General features: G+C 42.4%; 2 protein-coding genes across 4 annotated transcripts in view; one reads left to right on the top strand and one right to left on the bottom strand.

Annotated features, from left to right (window-relative positions):
- ubald1a (UBA-like domain containing 1a) overlaps positions 1–27,679 on the bottom strand; it is a 400,799-nt gene that overhangs the window by 14,044 nt on the left and 359,076 nt on the right. The gene's annotated exons all lie outside the window — the stretch shown is intronic.
- Positions 224–19,849, top strand: mgrn1a (mahogunin, ring finger 1a). Of its 3 annotated transcripts, XM_049015126.1 has the most exons (17): positions 224–742; positions 3,142–3,260; positions 4,431–4,519; positions 4,771–4,917; positions 5,229–5,346; positions 6,047–6,113; positions 6,281–6,324; positions 6,823–6,870; positions 7,568–7,636; positions 8,856–9,015; positions 9,842–9,951; positions 10,667–10,896; positions 14,765–14,879; positions 14,973–15,018; positions 15,777–15,881; positions 16,283–16,328; positions 17,017–19,849. In XM_049015126.1, exons 1-16 carry the CDS (start codon positions 655–657, stop codon positions 16,321–16,323), a joined length of 1,596 nt encoding a protein of 531 aa, XP_048871083.1. In that variant the 5' UTR covers positions 224–654; the 3' UTR covers positions 16,324–16,328; positions 17,017–19,849. The 3 variants fall into 3 exon arrangements, with proteins under 3 accessions (XP_048871083.1, XP_048871079.1, XP_048871082.1); XM_049015122.1 differs by lacking the exon at positions 16,283–16,328 and having other exon boundaries at positions 226–742; XM_049015125.1 differs by lacking the exon at positions 16,283–16,328 and having other exon boundaries at positions 227–742; positions 14,768–14,879.

Below are 27,679 nucleotides of genomic sequence, written 5' to 3'. Positions count from 1 at the left end.
TAACGACAAAATTACTTTTTTGAATCAGGGATTTGAATCGGCCAGCTTCTGATCATAATCACAGCATCCTAACTCGCTGAGCTACCCGCTCAGAAGATGCCTGTGTGAAAAAATGAGAGCTTAGTTTCATTTCCTCTAGAAACACATGTTAAAAAAGTACAGTTTTGAAATACAATTGACCACGCATAACGCACAGCGGTCAGTGATACTTTTTGAACTACACTTCCCACAATCCTGCCCACATTCTTCCACCCATCGCGCGAAGTACTGGAAACGGGGAGTGAAAAAAACCATCCCGTGCTGTGTTTGTTTTGTTTTTCTTTTCTTTCTTTTTAATTTTTCGTAAATGTTCCGTAACTAACGACCATCGTATATATTATAGCTTAATACACTTAGGAATAAGGAAACGTTCTTAAAAACCGTTACTGGCGAAGGCAACATAGAAAATTGTCTTTGTAACTAGAGCAGCTACTCAGACTTGTTACCCTGGAAAACATCGACGTAGGTGGACCAGGCAGGACTTAGGGTTAAACTGATATAACGTTTGGTTTGCATTTACACGATGTATTTGTTTTGAGAAAAAAATACTGAAAGAGCGAGCTTTCGTGGGAGCTGTGGTTGTCGCTTCGGTGTACGCTTTAATCTGTTGTAAAGATGGGATCCATTCTCAGCCGAAGAATTGCTGGCGTTGAGGACATCGATATCCAAGCAAATTCAGCCTACAGATATCCTCCAAAATCTGGTAAGTAACTGTAAACTGATTTCACATCATTCGATTGTGTTATTTCAACCCCTGAAATGAACAGAGGCACAATTGAAACAGATATTCATCAGTGTTTCGGACTGCCCGAACTTTTTGTATTAGTTCTTCATGGAAATGGCCTCGCAGTAAATGTATTGGCCTATTGAACATATTAACTGATGTCCACGGAGAGACCATGTTTTCCCTTAGAATAAAATTAGTTATATTTAAGGCAACGAAAGCTTTTAATTAGACAACCCATAGAGCTGAATGAATTATTTATAGCTTATCTGTAATTGAAGGGACTTGTGTTTACCTTCTAGTTTTGAAGAAACTGCTCTACATTAGAATCAAGTTCACACCCGATATCACTGGTTTAATATTATGTGATTAAATGCATTTTTAAAAGTTAGTAAATTTATTTATTTGGAAGTAAAAGATCAATATCAGTCTTCACCTGATGTTTAATACTTACCAAAGTAATATTGTTAAAATGTTTTAATGAAATGAGTGAACAAGGCAACTTGATCAGAAACGAGAGTAAAAAAAAAAGCAATATTGGAGTGCCCTGGCATATTTGACTGTAAATTTTTCATGGGTCCGTTCCTTAAGCAGTCACCATGAATCTCACTTCTAAACAAACTGCTCTCAAGTTAAAAATAAATTGCGGGATGTTAAAACCTAACCTTTCTCCTGGTTGTGTAACCTTTTAAACATTTTACATTAGCATATTTCAGCTGTTGGTAAGGGGCTGTGAAACCTGAAAAGATAATCATTGCTTAGAGTGGTAGACCGATGATGACCCATGCAGAGTCTCATGTTTGCTTATTGTCCACCAAGAGGGATGTTTTAGAAGAGCCTGAGTTTGGCTTATGTCCTCATATAAAATTATTTACATTTCTCTGAAACAGTTTCAAGTTTGTCTGAAAAGTTTTTTTTTCTTTTCAGTCTAAGACAGGGGTGTCAAACTCCAGTCCTGGGGGGGGCAAAGCCCTGCACAGTTTTTGGTTTACCCTCATTTAACACACCTGATTCAGCTCCTTGTGCTAATTACCACACAGCTCTTGAGCTGAATCATTTCTGGTGGAACAGGGAGAGAACTAAGCTACACAGGGCTCTGGCCCCCCAGGACTGGAGTTTGAGACCCCTGGTCTAGGAGTCATTTCCTGGTTTCCAAGGTGATGGGCTAACCCAGTGCAAGTCTAGTGGGCAGATTAGCATGAAAGCTAAGAGGACTCCTTCAGTGCATGAAGTTAAGCATAAAGCCTCCCTGTGGGGTGAACCTGACCTTGTAATTCATTGACTTTGTGAAAGCGTCTGCTTGGGGGGGGGGCTTTATGTTTGTGGGCTTGTGATATATGCAGCTACTTTGGGTTTTATTAAACAGTGATTCACCTTAAAATTCTTTGTATCCTTCTATACTGAGCCAAATGACCATCTAAAGGAAATGCGTAGGTGTTCAAGGATAATGATAGATGGAGAGATTACTGCTGACCACTTTTTTTTGGCTTTTTGAAAATGTTTTTAAAAACAAATAAAAATCCAAAGCAAAGAATTTTATACAGTCGAATACAGAACTTTCTTTATATTTTTGGATTCTTTTTGGTGATACCTCCGGAGATGTTTGAACTTAGGAAGATAAAAGGATAATTGTACTAAATGTAATTATGATAATTTACTTACTCTTATTACTTAATGGGTCATAGCCTATGAATATATAAACTGAGTGAGGGATTCATCTTAAGTGCAGTTAGAATTTGTAATTTCTATTGCAAACTTTGAATGTCAATCGAAAGGTGACCAGAAAAGTCAGTGTACTGCATGTTCAGTAGATGTGTATCCGAATCAGATGGTCCCATATGCTTTTAAATTCAGTATAACTCAAACCAAGGCCGGTGGCTTTCTGTAAGTGTCGTGTCATGCAGGATACCGGAAAATAAAATCATTATGCTTTGGAATGACTCTGGATTAATTTGCAGTTTATGTACGGTGCTGAAATGGGCAAAGCTGAGACCTGAGATTACTCATGTTGTCACTTGTATGTTGTAGTTTTCCTTATGGTTCCAGTGCTAGAAAGCTTCTGTGGGTTGTGTTAGTCATTCTGCAGCCGGAACAAAAATGTCAAGAATGGTGTACAGATCTCTTTTCTTATTCATTACTCAAGGTATCATGTCATTATGTTAAGGCATGCTGGATTTGCTGTTCTGATTCAGATGGCATCCTGCTTTAACACAAGCTGATGCAGAAGACGCCATCTGGCACTGAGCCACAGCAATGCAGTTTGGGTGCAGTGCGTACGTGTCCTCAAGTGTGACATGCGGCATCCCAGCTGATGTGTCACATGGAGTATTTTGGGAAATTCTTTTTGTGACAGTTTATCATCTTTTCTTTTCCTCAAGGAAACTATTTTGCCAGTCACTTTTTTATGGGTGGGGAGAAGTTCGACACCCCGCATCCTGAGGGATACCTGTTTGGGGAAAACATGGACCTGAACTTCCTTGGCAACAGACCTGTGCAGGTAATAGGGCTAGGAGTCGAACATTGTTATTCTAATGAGATTAGCTTATCGACCTTAACCTTATTTGAATAATGTAATTTGAATTAAAAAAAAATTACATATGAAATATTCAAATTTTTGAAGATTTATGTGGGTTAAGTCATCTAACACATTTCCACATTTTTGTTTTGCCTAATTGCCCTTGTCGCTTAAACAGAATACAAGATTTGCTTTTAGAGGCTGACTGCCATATTAATTGTGCTAGCCAACATGGTTGAAGGTAGCCAGCACAGAAACTAGTGAAATAATGTGTGAATCAGAAGAACAGTAGCTCTCAAAAACCTGAAGAGGTTTTTGCCCTCAAAGTCTGGAAACTTTGGGTTTTGCCTTCAGTTTTTAACATGCAGACCCTTAGGTAAATAAATTTACACATGTTGTTATATATATTTTTGCTCTGTCATTTTCCTCTTTTAAGACAATAGTAGACTAGCGTTGCAAGTTTCACCTTTCATGGTTGGTTGCACACAATTGACTTAGGCTTCTGTGCAATGAGGGGCCGGATCTGTAGTATAACTGTAATTAATATTAGAATTTCTTTGAATGATAAATCTGTTGTTATATAAATTCAAAGTTTCCCAGCCCTAGCAGCCTCAACTTGCAAAGGGACATAGAGCCTGAAAGGAAAATAGTCTTTTCTGAAGTCTAAAGAAGAGCAGTGTTTTAATTGCACTATCCCCTATTGCTTTTAGACGTATCCTTTACTCATTGTTGTGATGCCTGGCCAATCTGATGGAAAAACTGACAGTCATTGTGGTGTTTATATGTCCTTTTAGGTAAAACCACCATAGTGCTGATGCTATATTGGGTTCCACTCGCATAGCGTTGACTGCATCTACAACAGTTAATCATTATAACGATTTATATCATGTTTTTTATTGTGCAGTTGTCTGGGGAACTCGCAGGCTGGCCTCTTATTTCTGATTTCACAGGAAGGTACACCCACTGATAAGAATGCAGTAGTTCATAGGGCTGATCTTGCAAAGGATATTTAAAAATAAATATTAACTCATTCACCGGCCGACGCGTCTGTTTCCATTGTTTTTAATGCTGTCTAAATGATGTGGAAAGGGGTGTTTAATGGAGCTTAAGGCGTAGGAACATGGTTAACTGGTGTCTGTTCTTGGTGCCCAGTTTCCTTATGTGACCCCAGCTCCACACGAAGCTGTGAAGACATTGAGAAGCCTGGTGAACATCAGGAAGGACTCTCTACGACTCGTCAGGTGATACCATGGATCCACCAGGTCACAGCTAGAAGCCTTGTATCATGGTGTCCAATATGTGTCTTGCAGTCCTCTGTGACACGGACCTACTTGCACCATTAGCAGGCAGAGCTTTAGTGTAATATTTGTAGGGTAACTATGGCAGTTAAATCCTGTAATATTTGTATGTACAGAATGCTTTTTCTGTGTTAGATGTGCTTTCTTTGGTAGAACGAGGAGGTCTTATGAAGGTTGTTGTTGCCTATTGGCAGGTATAAGGATGATTCGGACAGTCCTACGGAGGACGGGGGGAGGCCCCGAGTGGTATATAGCGTGGAGTTTACATTTGATGCGGATGCCCGGGTGGCCATCACCCTGTATTGCCAGGCCTTTGAGGAGTTCACCAACGGCATGGCCATGTAAGACAGCAGATCAGATCATTAAAACCAGCAGAGTCATGTTGAACTTTCAATTAAAGCTGCTTTTAGCCTTTAGCATTTTATGTATAACTGTGCATATCTGTAGGCTTTGTCAGTGGGTGGTTTTTTTCCCCCAGAATTTTCGGTGTGTCAAACACACAGGTATTTACTTGAGTTCTCCTACTCTGGGAACTCGTATCCACACCGTCGCCATGCATTATTGATAAGCTCACGTCACCGTTGACTGGAGCAGCATATTCGTTGTCTACTGTTAAGGCCTGAGAATGGAAATTGCCTTATTTCCTTTGAAGCTATACTCCCAAGAATCCCATGATGGTGTCAGAAACAGTACACTACAAACGAGGAGTGAGCCAGCAGTTCTCACTCCCGTCCTTCAAAATCGATTTCACCGAGTGGAAAGAGGAAGAGGTGAGTGTCACTCAAAAGGCTTCTTGGGCCTAGCGGGGGGGCGGTGCTTCCTCTACCCTTCCCTGCCAAACTAAACTGGGGAGCTTATACCCTCAGGCCATCAGGCTTCTCAACATGGACTTCATCTTCATTCTTTTGGTGCAGTCGCAGGAGAAAGCCAGATTTTCATTTCACTGCCAAGTACCAGTATAACTGTGCATGTGTCAAATAAAATATTCAATCTTGAATAAGCCTTATGGCCCCTGCTGCTGAAAAGCTTCGGCAGCCGAACCAAAGAACGACCCGGGATTGCTTATTTTCCTCAGTGGTCTAGCATATCATCTGTAGATGTGACGGAGGCCCATTTCACCCCCGACATCATTGTCTTCTGCGTAATTGCGATATCATCTCCCACCACAATTATTATTATTGGGTTACTGGGTGCAGAGGAAAGCAGCTGTGCTGTTTTTTTTTTTGACGGCTGGTGATGGAAAAAGGAAAATTTGATTAGTGCAACACAACTGGAGAATATAGAAAATTGACAGCCTTTAATGTCCCATTGTAAACACAAGTGCCTGAGTGCCAGCACAAGAGTGCTTTATAGACCTGAATTCATAGATTTCCCATCTATCCAGTACATTTTTTTCTAGTTATAGTCCTGCTTGTGTGTAAGTTTCTCAGAGTGCTATCGGAAATATGATTCTCCCACTCCCCTTTCTAGCTCAGCTTTGATTTGGACAGAGGAGTCTTTCCAATGGTGATTCAGGCTGTCGTGGATGACGGCGATGGTAAGTGCATTTCAGAGCACTCCTCACACGCAGCTGGAGGCAGACCGCATCTGCGTCCACTGTGCTCTCTGCTAGTTAAAGGCACGACTCTCTGCCGTGTCATCAAGAAGTGACCTCATTCACCACACCATTCATCTTTTATTATTAATGTTCTTCTCCTTTTATAGAAGTTTCTGGACATGCACATGTGCTGCTGGCTGCCTTTGAAAGAGTAAGTATCATTTTCAAAGTTCTCATTGGGTTTGGGGCTAATTTTTCTGCATGGCATTTAACATTAAAGCCTAATGTGTTGCAGTGACTCCAGATTACTTTTGCAGAAAACCGCAGTGGAGTGAAAGTGGTTCTTGGTTAATCATCTGCATTAGCTTTATTTTTTAATAGCGCTATATTTATGGTTGACTTTGTTGTTTGGACTAAAAAGAAGAAAAATTATGTGTTTGTACTCCCAGACAAAACGCAGCATTCTGTTTTGTTTGATTTTATGCAGGGCTGGCTGTGCTGGGCTCACCACCAGGAAAAGCCATTAGCACTTATGAAAGCGTTTAGCTCAAAAAGACATATAACAGCAATTATCTTTTTAACAAAGATGCTGGGCTTGACATTGCATAACACAGATACCATGGGGCAGCATGCAGCCAATGGAAAAGATACTTAATTCCAGGAACAAGTATAACCTATTTGGAAAGTAAAACAATTCTTCTCTTGTCAGCATGTAGATGGCAGTTTCTCTGTGAAGCCATTGAAGCAGAAGCAGATCGTGAGTAAATACTCCCCTAAGTGTGGACTCTGCATGTTTTGTACAGACCCAGGCTTTTGTTTTGAAGCCTTTCTCATTATTACATAACGGATTTCTTGGATATTCCAAAAATAGTATCAATCATGAAATAACTAGGTTTTCCATTGACTGTTTAATTCTAAAACCAATTCTATGCATCCAACCAGAGTTAAACATCAACCCATGTTTGCTTGGGATTCTGCCCTACAGATAGGAACAGAGAGGTAACTGTGTGGAAAGACTGAACTGTGGAAGGATCCTGCTCGAAAGAAATATTAGATTTCATAGTGTATAAAAAGAGAGAATATGTAAATATTGGTCACATGGAGGAGACCGTCACCATGCAAGGAAAATTTCCTCTCGGAAGAGAAAATTACATTTTTAGCAGGCTCCTAATGGCCTTTTGATGTTGTCTCAAAGCTGGGTAGCTATGAGCTGGTTTCTTTAACCCCACATAATGTGCATTTTTATTCAGTCAAAAACAGATAAACCCTTTTGCGTCAACAGTCTGTGCTCATACCAGCAGTGTAGATTTAGGTTTGGATAAATGACATGTCTACCAATATTATGGGGGAGGGCATGTGTGGAAAAACCAGTTAGAGCAAGTAATGAGCTCATTTGCAGGTTCCCAGTGATAGACAACATACAGCTTCTGCTTCTTTGCGATGTCTCTGCCCAGGTGGATCGAGTCAGCTACCTGTTACAGGAGATCTATGGTATCGAGAACAAGAACAACCAAGAGACCAAGGTACGTCTGTTTTGCTGTTTGCCATCCTCTGGTTGGTCAACCAGAATTTAAAAGTGAAAAGCAGTTTTTTCAGGTACAATGTCCAGAATAAATGAGTGTACCCCAAAGAATTTCTCAGAAAAGCAACTGTCGCTCTTTAGAATTAATACTTTCTATGGGATCCTATACCATCAAATCTGTTTTTTTTGGTTGCAAAAATGAGTACAAGCCCAATGAAGTTCTAAAGAATAAAACGACGAAATGTTAACAGGAATCAACAACAGATGATTCTACTCGGTCATCACACAGGTGGCCAAATAACTGACAATTAAGGGTGATATTTAACAAATAAAATCCCCTCCCACACAATCTTGACAGTAATGGAAGAGAAATGTGACAAAAATTGAGTCATTTCTTTACACAAAAAGGGTTAGGTGACCAGAAAACCTATATTGAAGGCCACTGCTGCATTTCTGAGGAAGAATAGGGTGAAAGTGATTCAGTGGCCAAGCATGTCAGCTGACCTCAACCTAAAGGGCACCTGTGGGGAGTTCTAGGACAGGCTGAGCATCATTCTCCATCCAGCATCCAGGCTCGGAATGAGCTCATCGTTCTTCAGTAATAGAGAGATGTAGATGTGGGAGAATGTCCCACAACTTCATGTCTACAAGAGTGCTGTTCTTAAAAATCATGGAGGCCATGCAAAATATTAGAATTGGTGGAATTTGTTATAGGGTGTATTCATTTTTACAACTTGAATAAAATGTTTTTTTTTATTATCTTAATGCTGGTGATCAAGATTTTATGTTAATGAAATGAATGTTTAATAAAAATCAGTTTAACTCATAATTGTTCTGTGCCCACTGAGAAATGTATACAAATCTACAATTTTCAAAGTGGGTTTACTCAGTTATACTGAGCGCTGTGTATAGTGGCCAGTCTATAGCAGTGTTTCCCAACTATGTCCTCGGGGACCCACAGACAGTCCACATTTTTGCTCCTCCCAGCTCCCTGCTAGATAGTCCACATTTTTGCTTCCTCCCAGCACCCGGTATTGTCTGTGGATCCCCAAGGACTCGATTAGGAATCACTGATCTGTTGGTCCTTGAGGATATGTGCTTGTTCACCTTACATTTCTTTGTGATGTTGAAGTGTAGCTGATTCACTCCGTTAGTTGCACGAAGCTTGTCGGGAGCCGTCTGGCAGTCACTGAATCATACAAATCTCATTTTGTTTGCAGCCAACAGATGATGAGAACAGCGACAATAGCAACGAGTGCGTTGTCTGCCTCTCGGACCTGCGCGACACGCTTATTCTGCCTTGCAGGCACCTATGCCTGTGCAACTCGTGCGCAGACACACTGCGCTACCAGGCCAACAACTGCCCCATATGCCGACTGCGTGAGTTTGTCGAAACGCAAACACAGAGATGTGAAAGTGTTGAAATGCAAGGCTTATCCATGTATACCTCCCAGAATAAAACTGGAGTAAATTCAGAGTTGATAAGATTACTGTTTAATTTTTTATACTTCGTATTCAGGTAAAGTAGCTCACCATAGAATAGTCATTTGCCAAATGGTTGTCCCTAGATAGACATTTTGTTTTCAAGCCAAAATGGTTTTGTTTGTGTTTTTCAGTTCTTATCCACAGTAAGCACATCTGTGCCGGTTTTCGTGTAGTTGGAAAAATGGAGACACCTGGTGGACAGTGTATTTATTCAGACCCACAAAAGTTACACATGACCATGGATTAGAGCAAAATCTAATCCAGTGTTCTACTAGATGCAATAACCATGTGACAGTTTACATTAAACAAACAAAAATAAAATTCCCAAGCAGATCATGATCTGACCGTTAGACTTTTGTACTTTAGTAGGGAAAGAGAACCTCATGGTCACCCCTCCTCTTTTGAAAGATGCCCCGGGGTCTTTTATGATCTCAGAGAGTCAGGATCTCAGTTTTATGTCTCATCCGTCGGATGGCACCATTTTTACAGCACACAGTATCACCGTCACTGTAAATTCCATAGGTGCATATGTCCTCGCCCTAATCTGTCGTTGTTGTTGTTTGTTTAAATTGCCCTGTGCACCTTTGTGAAGTGTCTGCTGCTGAAGCAACTGTACTGCAGGTCGCAAGAGTGAGACCAGGCATTGCTTTTATTCCGAGTTGACTTTCTCACACATGCCATGTGGCACTCTGACGTGACGTGTCCAAACGCATCCTTCCAGCTTTCCGGGCCCTGCTCCAGATCCGTGCTGTTAGGAAGAAGCCCGGGGCGCTGTCTCCTGTGTCCTTCAGCCCGGTCTTAGCGCAGACCATGGAGCACGATGAGCATTCGGTACGGCACTTCGGGCTCGTCTTTTACAGTTTACAGCTTGTCCCGTGAGTCTGAATGGATGGCTGCTTTTTGGAAGGTTTACACTGATAGGAACTCCCACTCCCCACCTTTGCCCCAGTTAACTTGGGATTAGCTTACTGGGGGGAGAGAGAGAGCAGAACACTTTGGAAATGGAAGACCACGCATTTGATCGCTGCACGGCAGACAGCAGAAGTCTGTAACTGTATTGACGTCCCTCAGAATTTCTCACATGCTGCCGACGTGGCTTGAAATTGAATGTGGGAAATGTGGGAAATCAGACAGAAAAGTACTTTTCCACATTAGAGTGCGGACCTCTGTACTGCGCTGCTGCAATATTGGAAAATGGTAACTGGAGGGGCCAGGCTCCTCCCCCTGCCCCACCCCCAGCCTGCTTATTGCACATTTTACCACCAAGAAACGTGGGCTCCTTAAATAGCTCTGGCTTCCTTCCCAGGCCCCAGCAGCCATCCATGAAGCAACAATGCTCTGAAATGTTGTGTCTGACAGAGAATGAAAGGCAGTCAGGCAGATATTGCGCAGCCTCCGCATTGACCTCATTGAAACTGGGAATTTGAATGTGTCTGTGTGTGTCGGGTCTGTGTCTGTGTGCCTGTGTCTGTGTGTGTCTGTGTCTGTGTCTGTGTGCATGCATATGCGCTGAATGTAACCTGGCCCTCCGCCGATCTTGCTGCAGAATTCGGACAACGTCCCGCCCGGTTTTGAGCCCATCTCCCTCCTGGAGGCGCTCAATGGCCTGCGCTCCATTTCTCCCAGCATCCCCTTGGTCCCCCTCTATGACGACATCCATTTCTCCAGCGGGCTTGGGGATCCCTTACCGCTGTCGGGTCGGCCGCTTGGATCGGTGGAGCGCTCCGGAGATGCGGGACGAGGTCAGAAGGGCAAGGTCAGCAAGTCACCTGACAGGTGAGAGCATGCCCCGCAATTAAACATTAACCTTGGCTGTGTTGTGCTCCAGTTCCCCTAGCCACAAAATACATAGAATTATTACAGCCCCTTTTTATTCATTTATGTGTATATTTTAATAAAAACGCTCATAGAGGCAAGAGTAGCAAGTCTGTACTCTGACGTTATCTACCAGGAGCACAAACGATTAAACATTTTTGGAGGCAGATGGAGAATTTAGAGCTTCGACCCACCCCTCCGGTGTCCCACTGCATGCGCGACTTCAGCTGTGCGTCTTCAGTGTCCAGTGTTATACAAGACCCATACGCCAGTTTGTACTTGGCACTGAAATGTGATTAGACACACTGCTGACACACACAAAAACAGCTTTTGGTTGGGAGCAGAGCTGCTTAAGAAGTCAGCGTTTTCAGTTATTAAGCCATAAATTATGTCTGTTTTTCCACAGGTCAGGAATGACAGTCGCTCTCGTGCGTAAAATAAAGATTGTAGCCAAAACCTCAGTGAAAAATGCTCGGGTTAGAGTGCCAGGGTTAAAACTAGACTTAATATACATTAAAAGTGAGGAATTGTCAATGTATACTTACAATTTTTGGTACTACAGAGGGTCAGAACACAGTGTCACTGTAATTTGTGGTATACACAGTGTTTCTGACAAAAAAAAAAAACAAAATATCAGTCCTTTGTTATGACTTGATATAAATAACAGAATAATTATGGGTTAAATGTCCCAGATACACACAAGCATATGGTTCCCCTGTATGTGTAAAGTATTAGTTAATCCATGTGAATTGGTCTGTGTGAAATCCGTGTGAATAATACATATTTCCTATATTTAATATATCCTGGTCACATTACTTAGTTTGTAAAAATACAATAAAACAAATGAGTGCATCCTTAAATCATCTATTATACAGTTGAAAATGCGAATAAAACAAAAAGCAGTAATTGGTAAATGCAGTTTTACTCATAAATAATTGAAAATACATAATATGTAAAGTTTGAACTAATCAGCTTCATTTTTTTTATAAAACACTTATTCTAAGTGTGATGTTTGCAGTATGTTTGGAAAAAAAGTGTGACGGGGCTTGTTTTCCAATGATTTATGTGACTTTTGCTTTCGATGACATTAAATTGTTTGGGAACGGACATTAATTGTAATTTTGAAAGTATAATTTTTGCCCCCATTCCTGCTTGATTTAGGACTTCAGCTGTTCACCACTACTGGGGTCTCCTTTGCCATATTTTGCGCTTCTTGGTGCGGCACATATTCTCAGTGGGAGACCGGTCTGGACTGCAGGAGGCCAGCCAGCGTAGCACCCACACTCTGTGACTACGAAGTCGCACTGTTGTAATACATACAGAACATGGCTTAGCAAAGTCTTGCTGAAATAACCAAAGGTGTCCCTGGAAAAGGTGTCATCTAGATGCCAACATATGTTGCCTATGTTCCTTCAGGGTTTGTAGTGTCTTCACAGATGTGTAAGCTCCCCATACCACACCCGCATATCATGACCGACCCTGGCGTATGAATTTGGCATTGAGAATAAGAATGATCCTTTTCCTCTTTGGCTTGTGAAACACAACATACGTTTTCCTCAAATATAAGTTGAAAGGTGGACTGGTCAGCCTGCACCACGTGTCCCCACTTTATGCAACCGAATCAGAATCTTTATCATTGTACAATGAAATTGGATGCAGTCCCTTTCAGTGCAAAATGATTTTAAAAGGTAAATAAAAGTTTGAATTGAAAAGCTAGTACGACTTTTGGCCGCTACTCCTGCCGCGCAGCAGCGTAGCGTGCGTACTCCCAGCATCCTAGTTCTTAGTACTTGCGTATACCCTTAAAATGATGTTGAATAACAACTTATGAACATTTACGGCAGTTCAGAACATAACTCGTTCGTAAGTAGAGGAGCGTCTGTACACTAAAAATAAATTTTATTTATATATATATATATATATATATATATATATACACACACACACACACACACACACACACACACACACACACAGTGCACCGTATTGCACCATATTGCACATGGAAATGAGAATGTATGTGACAATGGACATACATTGCAGTGGATGCTCAGTGTTGTACAGTGAGAGACTGGATAATCATTCATTTCTGTTCGTTGTCCATAACAGCAGTAGTCCTGGGATATGTACTGTCTGTCTATATGAGCTTTAATTGCTCTGTACCTCCTGTCTGAGGGCAGCAGTTCAGACCAGTGGTGTGCTGGATGTGACGGTTCCTTTAGGATGCTCCTGGCTGTTCTGTAGCAGCTGGACTTGTAGAGCTCCTCTAAGGACAGGAGAGCACAGCCGATGCTTTTCTGGGCCGAGTGAATGACCCTCTGCATCTTGGGCTTTCTGGATGTAGCCGTCGCATGGCTTCTGCTTTGCACAGCAGACTATTAAAGTGCCTAATATTTCTACACATATTACGTAGTTCTTCTCATCAACCCAATATCGTCAGTTCACATTAGCCTCCAATTAAAAATGGACCGTATCAACATAGAGCATAACCAGCAGTACTTTCTGATTGGAGTAAAACCATGGACACTTTCCTGTGAAGAATTATTAAGCAAATGCATTATTACTATTAAAATGAGTCAGAAAAGGACCTTGCAGAGAGTTGGGGGAAAACAAAATGGTAAAATTCCTGTCAGAGGAATTCAAGACACAAAATGGGAAGTGAGTAGAGAGATGATGACAAATCAAAGATGTGTGTCAAATTAAAGGGGAGATTTTCAGAAACACTTTAGCAACAAATACCGCTGTTTTTTTCAAAACCTTAATATGAATCGAATTTCTGGAAGTACCAGGTGCTGTACTATGCGTCGTTGCTAAGGTCACAAAGGCTGAAACACAACCTTCACTCAAGTGCACTGAAAAGAATGACCAATAGTTTATTCTTCATGCTGACTGAATAACTAAAATGTTTATTATTATTTATATAGATGTTGAAGAGAGAAAAATCCACTTAGTTTCTGATTGCCTATCAATTGTACACACTGATAGTCAAATGTTTTTCTTTTATTTCTGTTCATGACAGACTAATGTGATATTGACTCTAAATTTACTTGCCGCAAAAGAGAACTTGTAAATTCACTTTTATAACTCTGCCGAGGTTCTGCTGAAAATTATCTCAAGGAACAATACTAGCCTAATAAATCCGCACACAGTGTAGATGCTGTGACTGATTGTGTTTACCACCATTGCTTTGCAGAATATTGCCAAGCACGTTTGCTTACAGTCATCACAAGAGAGTGTCAGTTTTCAGTGCAGTGCCGTCTGAGGGCTTGAAGATCACAGGAATCCCATATTGATTTGCAGTCTTGCCTTTTATGCACATTGCTTTCTTTGGATTCTCCGATTCTTGTAGGGATGTTATGGACCATAGATGGTGGAATCCCTGAATTCCTTGTAATCATCCATTGAGAAATGTTGTTTCTAAACTGTTGAGCTCGGCTCATCCTTTCTTGTACACAGCTGAGTCTTTTGTGGATTCTCCTTTCTTTACCAATCAGAATAGTCTCACCTGTTATCCATATTCACAGAATGTCCCAGTTTAAAAAAAAAAAAAAAAACATTCCACTGGAAAAAAGCCCCCCCTCTCAACTTTCTGAGCTTATATTTACAAAAATAACTGTTAAGTTCAGTTCAAACTTATGTCTTTGTGGCATTTTCAGTTACATTTAGGTAAAATAGAATCTACCAGTCATCGCTTTTAGTTATTTGTATTTTCACACGGTCCCTGCTTCTTTGGAAATGGGGTTGTAGATTTGATATGGAATGACTCCTTTTGATGTGGAATGACTGTAAAACATCCGGTGAAATGTCTGACGCATGGGTCTGTTCCCAGCAGCACCCTGAGGTCCCCATCGTCGCCCATTCAGGAGGAGGATGAGGAGAAGCTGTCTGAGGTATCTGACAGCCAGCCTCACGCCCTGCTCTCCAGCAGTCCCGCCTCCACCGAGGTAGGATCCCCCCCACCTCCCCATCCTCCCGGCCTGCTGCTCCCTATAGCGTTCTGCTAAGAGTGAAGCTGTTTCTCCTCTCGTCTCCTGCAGGCCATTGCTGCCGAGGAAGGCCCTGGGTCTGTCACTCCTGATGAAGGTCAGTGATGGGGTGCAGGGTAACAGGGTGTGCTCTAAGTGTAAGTGGTGTCATAGGGAGTGTGGCAAAGCCCGCTCAAGTTTCACAGCTAAGACACATACTTATTAGACTGTTATGTGTGGGGATATTTTAGTTATTAAAAACGAAAGCTTGCAACCAATGATTCCGAATTTCCAGAAGGAACTTAGTAAGGGCGGCATGGTGGTGCAGTGGTTGGCACTGTTGCCTCACACCTCTGGGACCCGGGTTCGAGTCTCCGCCTGGATCACGTGTGTGGAGTTTGCATGTTCTCCCCATGTCGTTGTGGGGTTTCCTCCGGGTACTCCGGTTTCCCCCCCACAGTCCAAAGACTGCTGAGGCTGATTGGAGTTGTGTAGGTGTGAGTGACTGGTGTGTGAGTGTGCCCTGCGATGGGCTGGCCCCCCATCCAGACTTGTTCCCTGCCTTGTGCCCATTGCTTCCGGGATAGGCTCCGGACCCCCCGCGACCCAGTAGGATAAGTGGTTTGGAAAATGGATGGATGGATGGACTTGGTAAGGTACTTGCAGACAAAAAAACAAGGAAATAGGAGGAGGAACTAGCAGTGTGCATGTTCAGATTACTTATTAACTCTGTTTTCTGGTTAGCTTTGCATATCGTTACATGAATGAGAACACTTCATTTTTCATTTGTTGAAGCTGTTCTCAGCCACATTTTTACATTAAGCACATTTTGCAAACATACTTTTTAAGTCATACATCTCTGCTTCCACTGTGCAGAAGATCGACTTCACTCTATGGGTGAGATCTTTCATGACAGCAGCAGTGAGCACAGCCGTCTAACAAAGACCGAGAGTGACCCACCCGTGGAGCTGTCCCTACCAGGTGACACTGTCTCCCCCCGTCAGTGCCTGTTCCTCTCTTGCTGTCAATGCATACTCCCTTCTCTGGAACTTTCCTGCTATCATGGAGAACTAATCCCTTCCCATCTGTGCCCAATTTGTCTGCCTTTGCTGCTGCACGAAGAATTTCTGCTTTTTGTCCTGGTCTTTACCTTGGTATTGGTCTGCAGTTTGCATGCACAAAAGGAATCAGATTGTTGAATTAATGCTTCAGTGTAGATGGTCTTTCGTTGGGGCCCGGTTGTATAAATTGCTTGCTATTCTTGCATTGTTCCTGCACCTCACCTGTACTCTGCTTTTCTCCTTGGTTTTTATAACCCTTCTGCCCTGCCCTGCCCTTCCCTTTCCTACCCTGCCCGCTTGCTTGCTTTCTTGATGGGACAGCCCCAGTTCCTGACTCCTGCCGTGTTCCTATTGAGAAATAACACCGGTAGGTTCCGACTGTCCTCTCTCCTCCACCACTGGCGTTCTCACCAACTTGCAACTTTTTTTTTTTCATAATATTATTGTTGATTGTGTTTTGTTGTACTTGTAGAAAATGTATCTATAATAAGACAAATGTCTTGTGTGCATTATATACAGTACTGTGCAAATGTATCTATTTATCTGGGTCATAAGTATATATTTGCTCAGGAACAAAATAGGCAAGTTAAAAGTAACCTAATAATAACTAACAAGAATTGTTTATGTTCTGCAAAGAAAAGTTCCTGATGTCTTGTTGGATGGCTAGAAGAACCACCACTTCAGTTCCCAAACCTCTCCTCAGGGGCACCCCAGCCATTCCATGTGTTTGTTACATTTTGCCACCAACTCACTTAATTTAACTAAATTAATGAACTTGATGGCGTATTAATTAACCAAATATGGTATGCTAGCGGTATAGGCTAACCTGTTGACAGACATCATAGTTTTACACCAACGTGAGATTATTTATACATCTTTTTCTTTGATGGCCTTAGACCTTCTCGCAGTACCATGTGCTTATGTATATTCTGAATAGTACTGATAGCATTGTACACAAACGGGATGAGTATGGTGTACACCTCTCCCTTTCTGTTGTGGGTACATTTCTGCTCCTCTAATTCCCCTTCACCTCTCCTCGCTCCTTGCATCCACAGGCTCGTCAGAGTCTACGGAAAGTCTGAAGAGCCAGAGCACCAACAGCTCTAGCCAGCCTCTCCTGTGCCCCCCCAGCAGTCTGCACATTGAGGATGAGCAGCTCATCCCCTAGCGCTGGGCGTGTTCTCTAGACCCCTGTTGCCCTGTCCCAAGACCTGCCTGGTCTAGCTGTCATCCACCTTCTCTGTCCTTATTGTCGTCCGTTTGTCCGATGGATCGCGCCTGGTTGCATTCAACCTTGGGATGACTAGTGCCAATCAGCACTTGTACAAATGTCGTCATCACCTACCATGTCTTCAGTGTCCTAGCCTTTATGTGTCGGTGGAAAAACTGCAAACTCCAGGAATCACCCCTCTCACCTATGAAGAGCAGCTACGCTACCTTTTAGTGCAAAACCAATGCACTCGAAACAGGCACTTTTCCCCAGTCAGCTCCAACCAGAGGCCCCGTTGCCGGCACTCGGCCAATCTGTGCCAGTGGCAGACTGGACTGTTCTACCAGACAGCAGAGATCACAACTGAAAATGGCACAGGACTGTCCATACCTGGTAGCACAAACACACATCTGAATTGCCATTTTGATAAATCTGATTTCGCTCCTCATCAAACTGATTTTAATGGCTGAAAATGATCACGCTGATAACCTCCCAAGGTTATGTGGTTGACCCATGACCTTACTTTTAGGGAAATTAAATATTTTTTTGTCGCACATGAATTATACTAATGTCCAGGGTGCCTTGAGAACGTAACCCCCAACACTTGAACGGGGAAAGGTGGAAGATTCACATGTAGTGATGTCACCCTAAATCATCATTATTCACAGTGACTAAATCAGAAACCGTGTATTCCAGTGGTTTGCACTGCTGGTGAAATACCCCCTGCATGCTGGCTGTCAGTGCAAATCGTTATCTTAGAAGAGAAACTACAATCATATATGTCTGTGGTCATTATGCTCATGTCTCCCCGCGTTTCCCTGCTCTGTCTGGCCAACATTGCATCCTCGCATGTGACTAGGCCACTGAAAGGTCAGGCTTACCAAAGGTTGTTGGTCAGGAGCTGTTTTCTCTGTGTTCAAAGCTCAAAATCTAAGAAATCATTTCAAATACTTGGATCTAAGCATCGTTTCACTAAATAATAGTATTTTTCAATCAAGCTTTTATTCTTTGTTTTATATTGCTGATTTTAGCTGAAGATTTATATATGCATACACTTGTATATTTTACTTGCTAACTAGCAAAGCAGATTTTAACAAGTCTGCTATCCTGTATGCATGTTTTAGCTTGAGGGATAGCTATAATTTAAATACCCTATTACCTTTTTCATACCTAGTGCATTTGTAAATTAAAAATAAAGGTTTCTTGCATACATATATTTTTTGATTCACTTATGTAAACAGCATTGTCATACAAGTACAATTTAACAATGCTGTCTTCTATACAGGAATTACAGTATAATCTTCAGTAGTGACTTTGTAAAGCACAAAAATATGTAACTTTTTCCTCATAGAAAATGATGCACCCTGATGCAGTAAGCAGTGGATTTTGTTAATGCGACCCAGAAATCGCACATTTTGCTGTATGTTCCTTTACGGTCACACTCTGGCATGGCTGCCTGGCAGAAATTATAGGCTTTGTTTTTTTTTCCCTTTTAAAAATAAAATCTCTACTCTAAAGTATCCAGAACTTACACATTTGAGTTGCTTTGAAGGGCTTTTATACAATTCTGCCGTAAAGGTGCTGTCTTGGGGGTCAGATTTAACTTTCAGTCTCTTTTAACTGTCATTCACAAACTAAGAATATACCCAAAAATCGAAAATACATCTGGGAAATGGGCAGGGATGATGGGCACAAATGAGGTGTCACTTCTGATAACAGTTCAGCTTCACATTTTCCATCAACACATTTGCTGCTTTTCTTACAGTCATCTACCTTTTAACTATTTTGGGAAAAGTTACTCAGCTTTGCAATGAATGTCTAGTTCTGGGGTGGGAAATCTTACCCAGAAAGGGACACTGTATGTAGGTTTTTGCTGTGACTCCCTAATTATATTACTAATCAGAGGACTGATTGGCTGAAGAGTTCTCACACCTGGGTTTGGACAGCTGACCTAAAGGTTACCCCAAAAACCTGCATACACACTGTCCTTTGTGGACAGGATTGCCCACCCCTGGTCTAGGAAGTGTAAAAGGTGCCTTATTTGTCCCAGAAAGTCATTTTAATGAGTGATGCTTGTTTATTATAATTCACTGTAGGGGAACTAGTGCTTGATCGTGGAAATAGCAAGGTTTCCTTTAGATGGTGCCTTTTCAAAATCATAATCATATCAGAATTAAACCTCTTAAATGTGTTATTCTAGAGAGGTATATTTTAATAAACAAAAAGTTACCTCTGCCCCCCCTCCCAAATTCATATATTTTTTACTGCACAATATTTACTGTTGGTTATATGCATGTCATTCAGTACATATTATAGCATCTAAAGTCATTCACTGTCCATTTACCTGTATTGTTATTTTTTGCAGTTTTGGCAGCAATTTATACCGGTAGAGCAATGAAGTAACTTGAGTTTAGCACGTATTAGAGGGTGGAGACAGGCGAGCAGTTCTTTAATCAAGTCGGGATTCCTTTTTAAATATCTTAAGATGTTTAGGATAGAATTTTTTGGAGTAGTATATAATGAAAATATTTTCTGCCAAGTAGGAAACAAGCCTGTAAGAATCTTCCATTATTTTATATCTACAGGATGACAGCTGAGAGTAAAGGCCTTTTGTCTTGCTTATTTTGCATGGAAATTTACTCTCTGTTAAAACTATTAAACAATTTTTTGAAAAAGGATGTGCAGTATCTAGTCTTTGAAGTGTTGGCTTTTACTGGACGTTAAGCTGCAATGAAGGCAGAGTTAATTGAATAGTGTGGCATCTCAACTTAACAGGGATCTAAATAATATGACTGCATTGATTGGCTTCTGCATTTAAAATTATGATAAAATGTTCAAAGGAGACCACCTCCACTATTTTGCATTAGCAATAGGGTTTAACAATTTTGTTTCAAGTTTCTAATGCTATATTAATATTAGTATTAATGTTGGTTTGTATTAATCCGATATGCTCAAGTTTTTTTTAAAGCTTCCTATGCACTAGTATCCATTACTTGTCAGATTAATACATTTTCAATTTATATTACAAAGTTCATGCTGGAGAGTGGCACAGTGGCCACAGCATCACATCTTCAAAGCTTTTTCGGCTCTGTGTATGTTACATGTTCTGTGTAGCTCAGGTCTCCTATCAAAATATGGCTACACATAAAGTACAGTATACTGACAAATGTGTGAAGACGTCTGGCCATTACACCTACAGTAATTTTTATGACATCCTGTTAGCTGCAAATCTTCTAGGAAGGCTTTCCACAGGATTTTGGAGTGTGTCTTCAGAAATCTTTGCTGATTCATCCAGAAGCACATTTGGGAGGTAAGGCACTGATGTTGGATGTGAAGGCCTGGCTCTCGATCTCCGTCCTAGTTAATCCTAAAGGTATTTGATGTGGTTGAGGTCAGGGCTCTTCCACATCAAACCCACCCAACCATCTGTGTATGGACCTTGCTTTGTGCACTGGGGTACCGTTATGCTGGAACAGAATAGGGCCTTCTTCAAACTGAATCCACAAAGTTGGAGGCGTAGAATTGCCCAAAGTGTCTTGGTGTGCTTAAGGATTAAGAGTTCCCTTCACTGGAACTATGGGGTCTAACCCAACCCCTGAAAAACAACCCACTGGAATAGAGCATCCAGAGGAATTCCAGCAGAGACTCGGGCCTGTGCCTGAGATGTGAGGCAGTGGTGCTAACCACTGTGCCATCATATTGCCCCCCCAGTTCAGCCCTTGCCTTTGAAGATTGCAGGTGTTCTACTCAATTTCTGGGAGGTAGTAATTCAAGTCCATTCTGACACAAAACCTTGTTTATTTGTGTCATACGTATTTCCTGGTACTTGTGAAGTGTGGGCCCACAGTATAGTCTCATAGGAAAAGACTTGCTAGATGCCCACGCTTTAAGTGGACAGGGAAGTAAGCCTGTTTGCTGTTGCAAAAACAACCTCTAGATGGCAGTGAATCGTTCAGCATTTTTTTTTTTAGTCAATGAGCATAGATGTTGGTCCCCATTTTAAAATGAAACCAACTTGTGAATCCTGTAGCTGATTAATGTTTTGCCCAAAAGCCACATCTGCCAATGTTTGCAGGGATTCTCATTACAGCACAGCCTAGATATTTCATACTGTTCCCGGTGTGACTGTAGCACACAGGGGGGCACACTATGCAAACTTCTCTCTCTGCACCCACCATCCCCCTGAAAATGCTGTCCCGCCAGCACCGTGCACGCTGATTAGTGGCTTATTGCTGTTGCATCATTTTTAATTCTCTCTCATTTCTATTTCAGCCCAAGTGGCATGCTTGGGGGGGAGGGGGGGGGGGGTCCTAGTGATGTCAAGTTAATCCGCTCTTGACTAAAAATATGAAATCCAATGCACATGCCTATATAAAAAACAAATTAAATATATAAAAGCACACATCCATCTATACATTATGTCATCAGCAGCTTATCCTCATTTCCTTTTCTCTGAGCCAAAAATTAGACAGGCATCCCCAATAGGTGGCCCAAATCAAATGATTGGTCCATGTGACCAATCCCCCTGGTTGGCAAGTTTTACAGCAGCGGCCCTTGAATTGTGTTTCTTATGCAATTTCAGGAGCGATAACTGAGGAACCTTCTTGGGGAAAGACACTGGGCCACTGCTCCCATACATATATTTTCTCTCTCTATGAATATATCAGGCTGATATCATTTTCCTTAGACAGCAAAGCTGCATCTTTGACTGTCAAAATATTGCATTAAAGATATTTAGCATCAATTGCTTATTTTTTTTTTAATTCATGTGGTACAAAGTTTATATAAGATGTGCTTTATCTAACTTGAGCTGCATGTCTTGAAGAAAGGCTTTAATAGCTAAGATTTCATTAGGCACTAAGCAAAAGTAGGTACCCAGCTTGACTCTGCCCCAGACGTTGTTTACTTAGCAGTCTACTGATTTTCTGTCACCTCCACTTCATAAAGAAACCAATTTGCCCGCAATCCAACATAAAATGCACCTCTAATGATGCGCAGTGCAGGTCCAGAGAGCGGCTGAAGTGCTACATTATCTAGGAAATGCCCTAACCTTACATTGAAAGGAAATTGAAAAATAATAGTAAGGAAGTGATTTTTTTTTCTCAAAAACTGTATTCAGAAAAAAAGCGAAGCTCTCAAATTCAAAGATTTTAAATGCCAGAATGCTTGTCGGTAGTGCCTAAAATGTTAAAACGCTCCATGTTCTCCATTTGGAACAAATGTCAACCGTAATAGTCTCCAGCCAATTTTCAACAAGTGATTTAATAGTGTTGTGCATTCATGGTTTGCAATGCCAGAACTGCAGAACTTCAGTTAATTAACTAACTGATTGATGGGTTGGTTGGTTGGTTGATTTCTCCATTCAAGCTTTATTGTTGCGTATTTGGTGAATACAACAGAATTCTTGGGCTTCATCACCCTGTTTGCCACAACATGCGGTTGGATGAGAGGGTTGGAACACGGAACAACACAGTGATGTAGTTCAGCAAGGTGGCACTAATTAATAAGTAGTTTTTAATTTTAGTTATACTTTGAATTTTAGTTATGCTGAGAAGCTGAGTATGCCAACAATTCCTAAAGAATGAATGGAAACATACAGTGTGTAAGATCTGAGTTTCCTTCACCCAGTGACAGAACTGGAAGTAAAAAAGCATTTTCTGTTATTCACTCACTTCAAATGATAATACTCCATGCCATTTTTTGTTTCTTTTTTCATTTTTGTGGCCAGTTCTTGAAAGTCACTGTAAGTATTAATACCTCTTAGCCCCCTATTTGTGGGAAGGTGGGGATTTGGAAGAGGTGGGAGCAAATACCTGGCAGATAGATGGAACTGACGCTGATGTCAGGTCACCAATAGGCAACTGAAGAACATCTGGAACTCTAAGAACCAACTCTACAAACAAGAATCAGACTGTTCAACTCCAGTATCAAGTCGGTCCTTCTATATGGAGCAGAGACCTGGAGGACAACAGCTGAAACAATGAGGAAAGTGCGGACCTTTGTCAGCACCTTCCAGATCCATTGGCCAAACACCATGAGTAACCAGGACCTTTGGCGGAGAACCAACCAGCATCCTGTAGAAGATGAGATTCTTGAACGGCTCTGGAGATGGATCAGCCGCACGCACCCCAAGCCAGCCTCAAATGTCACCAAGCAAGTGCTCACATGGAATCCCCAAGGAAAGAGAAACGGAGGACGGCCAAGAAATATGTGGCGCTGAGACCTTGAGGCAGACACCAAAAGAATGGGATACACCTGGAGTCAGCTGGAGACCCAGGACTGAGATGCCTGGGAGGTAGGTTGTTAGAGATGTTCCCTTGCTCCTTTGTTGGCAGGCTATGCCCCAGGAGGGGTAGTAGGTAGAAGAAGCCCCCAATTTAAAAGTAGCACATGCAACAGGACTTTCACGAAATAAAATGCTTAAAACACTCAAACAATTTGAACATGTCCAAACACAGTCTAGTTAAAACACAGACACTTGGTGTCGTATCTCGGACCGGGGAAGCAGGAGCAGGGAGATGAAGAATCGGGGAATCAAGGGATTTATTCAGGACACGTCATTCAGGAACATAAAATGGCAGACGCTGCAATGCTAATGACCGGACTGGGGAACCGCACTTAAACGCAGACTTAAATACACAGGACTAATGACAGCAACTCGAAACAGCTGATCACACGGGGATTCCACACGAAGTAGGTGAGATGGGCGTGGCACACGGGAGGAGCGGACGAACGGGCATGACACTCAGAAGATACTAACCAAAGACAAACTGATTTTTGTAAGTTTTACTTATACGAATAAACTTGTCTGAACTGGTTCAGCAACTGCTCCATTTAGTCACCTTTTCTCACAGCACCTCCAGTTTACCTGGCCTTAAAAACTGCAAATAAAAGTGTTAAAAAGTACCTTATGGGAAGATGGTGGCGCAGGAGGTAGTGTTATCGTTCGACATCTGGAGGGTTGCCGGTTCAAGCCCTGGTTCCAACTGACCCTATCAGAGTGTCCTTGAGCAAGACACTGAACCCCAAATTTCTCCCGATGAGCAGGTTGGCGCCTTGCATGGCAGCCTCTACCAATGTGGTGTGTGGATGGGTGAATGTGAGGCATGAAACGTAAAGTGCTTTGAGTACTCATAAGAGTAGAAAAGTGCTATATAAATGCAGTCCATTTACCTTACCTGTGATTAGTTGTAGGTCTTTCTGCCAATCCTTTGTTTGCTAAGTTTTGTTCCTGTTTCATGGGGCTACAGGATGTTGGGTGGCCTAGAGGTGCCTAAAAAGGGAGGGTCCATAGTTCCCATGTTATGAGTCAGTTGGCTGGAAAGCCTTGCCATGCAGCATAAATCGAACAAATAGGCCCATATCCCTTTGTTAAGTAGGCTGACAACGATGTGTTGAACACTGTAGCTCATGTGTGTACACAGTGTAGGTGCTGAAATCCACAGGTGAAAACTGATGATGTCACAGATGCTATATTTATAGGGATAGTTTTCTCTGTTTTCAAGCATTATAGCTCGTTTTAACCCTAAAGTCCTAAAAACAATATCGATCTTTGGAGTCTTACTGCAATAGAAATGCCAAGATCAACATACTTTGAGTGTTATGTTAGCCATAAACAAACAAGAAGTGTACAATCTGCCTAGTGGCCATATTGAAATGCTAGCAAATTTTATTAATATTTTAGTGACTTTATGTCTGAATGATGTTTTTTTTTAAATATTTGGAATATTTGGTGTTTTACTACAATTAAGTAATTTTCAGCCAGAATTTTTTAACTCTACAATATTTTTATTGAAGTCTGGAAACTAGCAAGTCCAATAAACAGATTACTATTGTAATGACTAGTAGACCCAGGCATTGCTGAGGCAAGAACATAAGAGAAGAGATGGTTGTAAAGGGAACATGCACCTGAATTACAGCCCTTAGAAGGACTAAGACAGACACTAATCACGTCATCGACATGAATAACGGGGAAACATGGGGGGGTCTGACACCAGAATGGAAGGGGAGGGCTGAGGGCATGGAATCGGGGCACACACAGGTAAACACACTTACATAAACTGGGGACACAGCACATGTATTTACAATAGCAATTACACATGGGGCCATTTACAGAGCTTGCAAGCATGCCGTGAAATCCTAATGGACTCCACTATGCATCTCACCGGTGCTACATTGCCCTCCCCTTAAAGATTGTCTGTCCCTGTGACCACCACACCCAGTCCCAACTCAGCTGTGAAACAAGTTCCAGAGGTCCGGTGGCAGCCACCAGTATGAGGAGACCAGGTGGCTGGCAGACACTTAGCTGCTGATGGGTGCTGGCATTGCAGGTCTCCCTGGGCTCCAACCCTTCACCTTATGTGGCTTTGTGGGAACTTGCTGCCCCTCCTGCTCTCTGGGTTGGGCGTCTTCATGTAGCCGCTCCAGGTTCTACTGGGCCTCCTAAATGGAGCACGCCCCCTCCTAGTTAAGCAGCACATTCAGGCAACGCTGCTCTTGTTTGGGGACTTACAAAGCTGCTCCCAATCCTGCTGCTTCCACTCCCACTGCTCGTTTAGCTCCTGAGCCTTCCGCCAGTGGCATGCCTCCTCACGGCCGAGCAGAGCAGCCTCTGCCCACTGCCTCTGTCGGTCGCAGTCACAGCTGGCAAGCTGAGAGCCCTCAATGGCCGGTGAGTGATCAGAGTCTGCAGTGGCGACCACCTTCTTTGGTAGCTGACATCTTCTCAGACAGGGCACCAGCAGGCTGGCAAGGACGGCTTGAAGATGCACTGCATGGTTCCGGGGCGTTTCAGCGACTGGGCGGCACCTCCCACGCTGCTCTGCTCCCAGCTCGTCTGCTAGTTAAGGCAGACTACCGGGCAAAGCCCGTACCCGGTGTGCCCTCTTGCCGCAGCCCCAGCAAACAAGACTAGACATGAAACTGCCACCTTTCCACAATCGCCACTCTACAGATACCTGCAGGTCTGCCAGGCTGCAGCAGGCTTGCCGAAGGAGTCAAGGAGTGCCCGCTCCAGCAGTGCTAGCGGGCTCACTTCTGGCATCCTGCTTCTGACACCGATGTCATTACCAGCAGACTGAAGCTTCGCGGCTGTAGGAATGTAAAAGATGACACGGTTGTAAAGAGAACATGCTCTTTAATTACAGCCCTTACAAGGACTAACACAGAGACCAATTACCTCATCAACACACATAACTGGCCAACACAGGGAGGTCTGATGCCAGACAATAAGGCACAGATGGCAACTATTTACAGAGGGTACAAAAGCACATGAGTAACCGAGTAACTGGAACAGATTGGGCACACAAAGGTAAACACACATGCATAAACTGGGGACACAGTACAACTATTTACAATAACAATTACACACAAAGATATTTACATGGCTGGTGAGGATGCCAGAATATCCTATTGGGGTTTTCTGAACCATCTCACCGACGCTACACTATGGTCAAATATATTTACATATAATATATTTTAATGACTTAAGACTTAATGGAATTTACAAATTTAAGTGTAAACATTTAATATGGTAAATTCAGATTATAGCAATGCTTTTAACCAGTGATGTCAGGCATTCATTCATACAGTTGGCAGTACAGTGGGATCTGCAATTAACACGCCAGCTCTCACTTCTGCGGTTGAGGATTTGTGTGTGTTGCGTGTGTTCGCATCGGTTTCCCCCATGTTTCCTGGCTTCCTGTCCAACACCTCCAGTGCCTTGTGACCTAACCTGGGATAGATTCCACATTAGACCTACTATGAAACTGCAGTAAGTGAGCAGTCAAGAAAGATGGATGAAAAAAGACGACTGAATGAATCAGTAACGGTCCTAGCTAATGAGGTGCCCTGGGCAAGCACCTTCGCTGATGCCACCCATCTGAGGGAAAGTGAGATTGGCTGGCAAGTCAGCGTCCCCTCAAAAGTTGGTGCCCTAGGTGGACACCTATGTTGCCAATAGGATTGACCGGCCCTCGAATGAAGGATAAGAACCTGTGCTTCCATTCACACATATATTGTCCACATTTAAGCAAAACTAACATTTTTCGCTGTTGAACAAAGTCCAGCCAACGTTAATTACAGGGGGGATATGGAGGTCGTAACACCCCCAATAATCATGTCTCCCCCTCAATGGGTGGAGATCTTAGCCCTCTCAATGTTCAAACCAAAGTTACACCCTTGTGTTACCTTATATGTATTGGATGTCATTCACCTCTTGGTTAGCGTTCAGTTAGGACAAGCGACACAGTAGGTGTGGAATGTGGACAAGAACCTGCCGGGCGAAGCAGGTCTGGAGGCGCGAATTCCCAGTGCAGTTGGTCTGGAGGTACGAATTCCCAGTGCAGCTGGACTGGCATTAATCGCCTAGCCGAAGTTTTCAGTCTAAAATAAAACAGTTTCTATTTAAGGCAAACTGTATGATTTCACAAATAATGCAAACGGCAGATTCATATTATATATCATATACTTACATGTATAGGCCAATATGTCTAAAGGCAAATGTTGGA

Source organism: Brienomyrus brachyistius, chromosome 5, assembly GCF_023856365.1.
Source record: "Brienomyrus brachyistius isolate T26 chromosome 5, BBRACH_0.4, whole genome shotgun sequence".
In the NCBI taxonomy this organism is placed as follows: Eukaryota; Metazoa; Chordata; class Actinopteri; order Osteoglossiformes; family Mormyridae; genus Brienomyrus; species Brienomyrus brachyistius.
The sequence above is the reverse complement of the archived record's forward strand: the minus strand, read 5'-3'. Positions and strand labels throughout refer to the sequence as shown.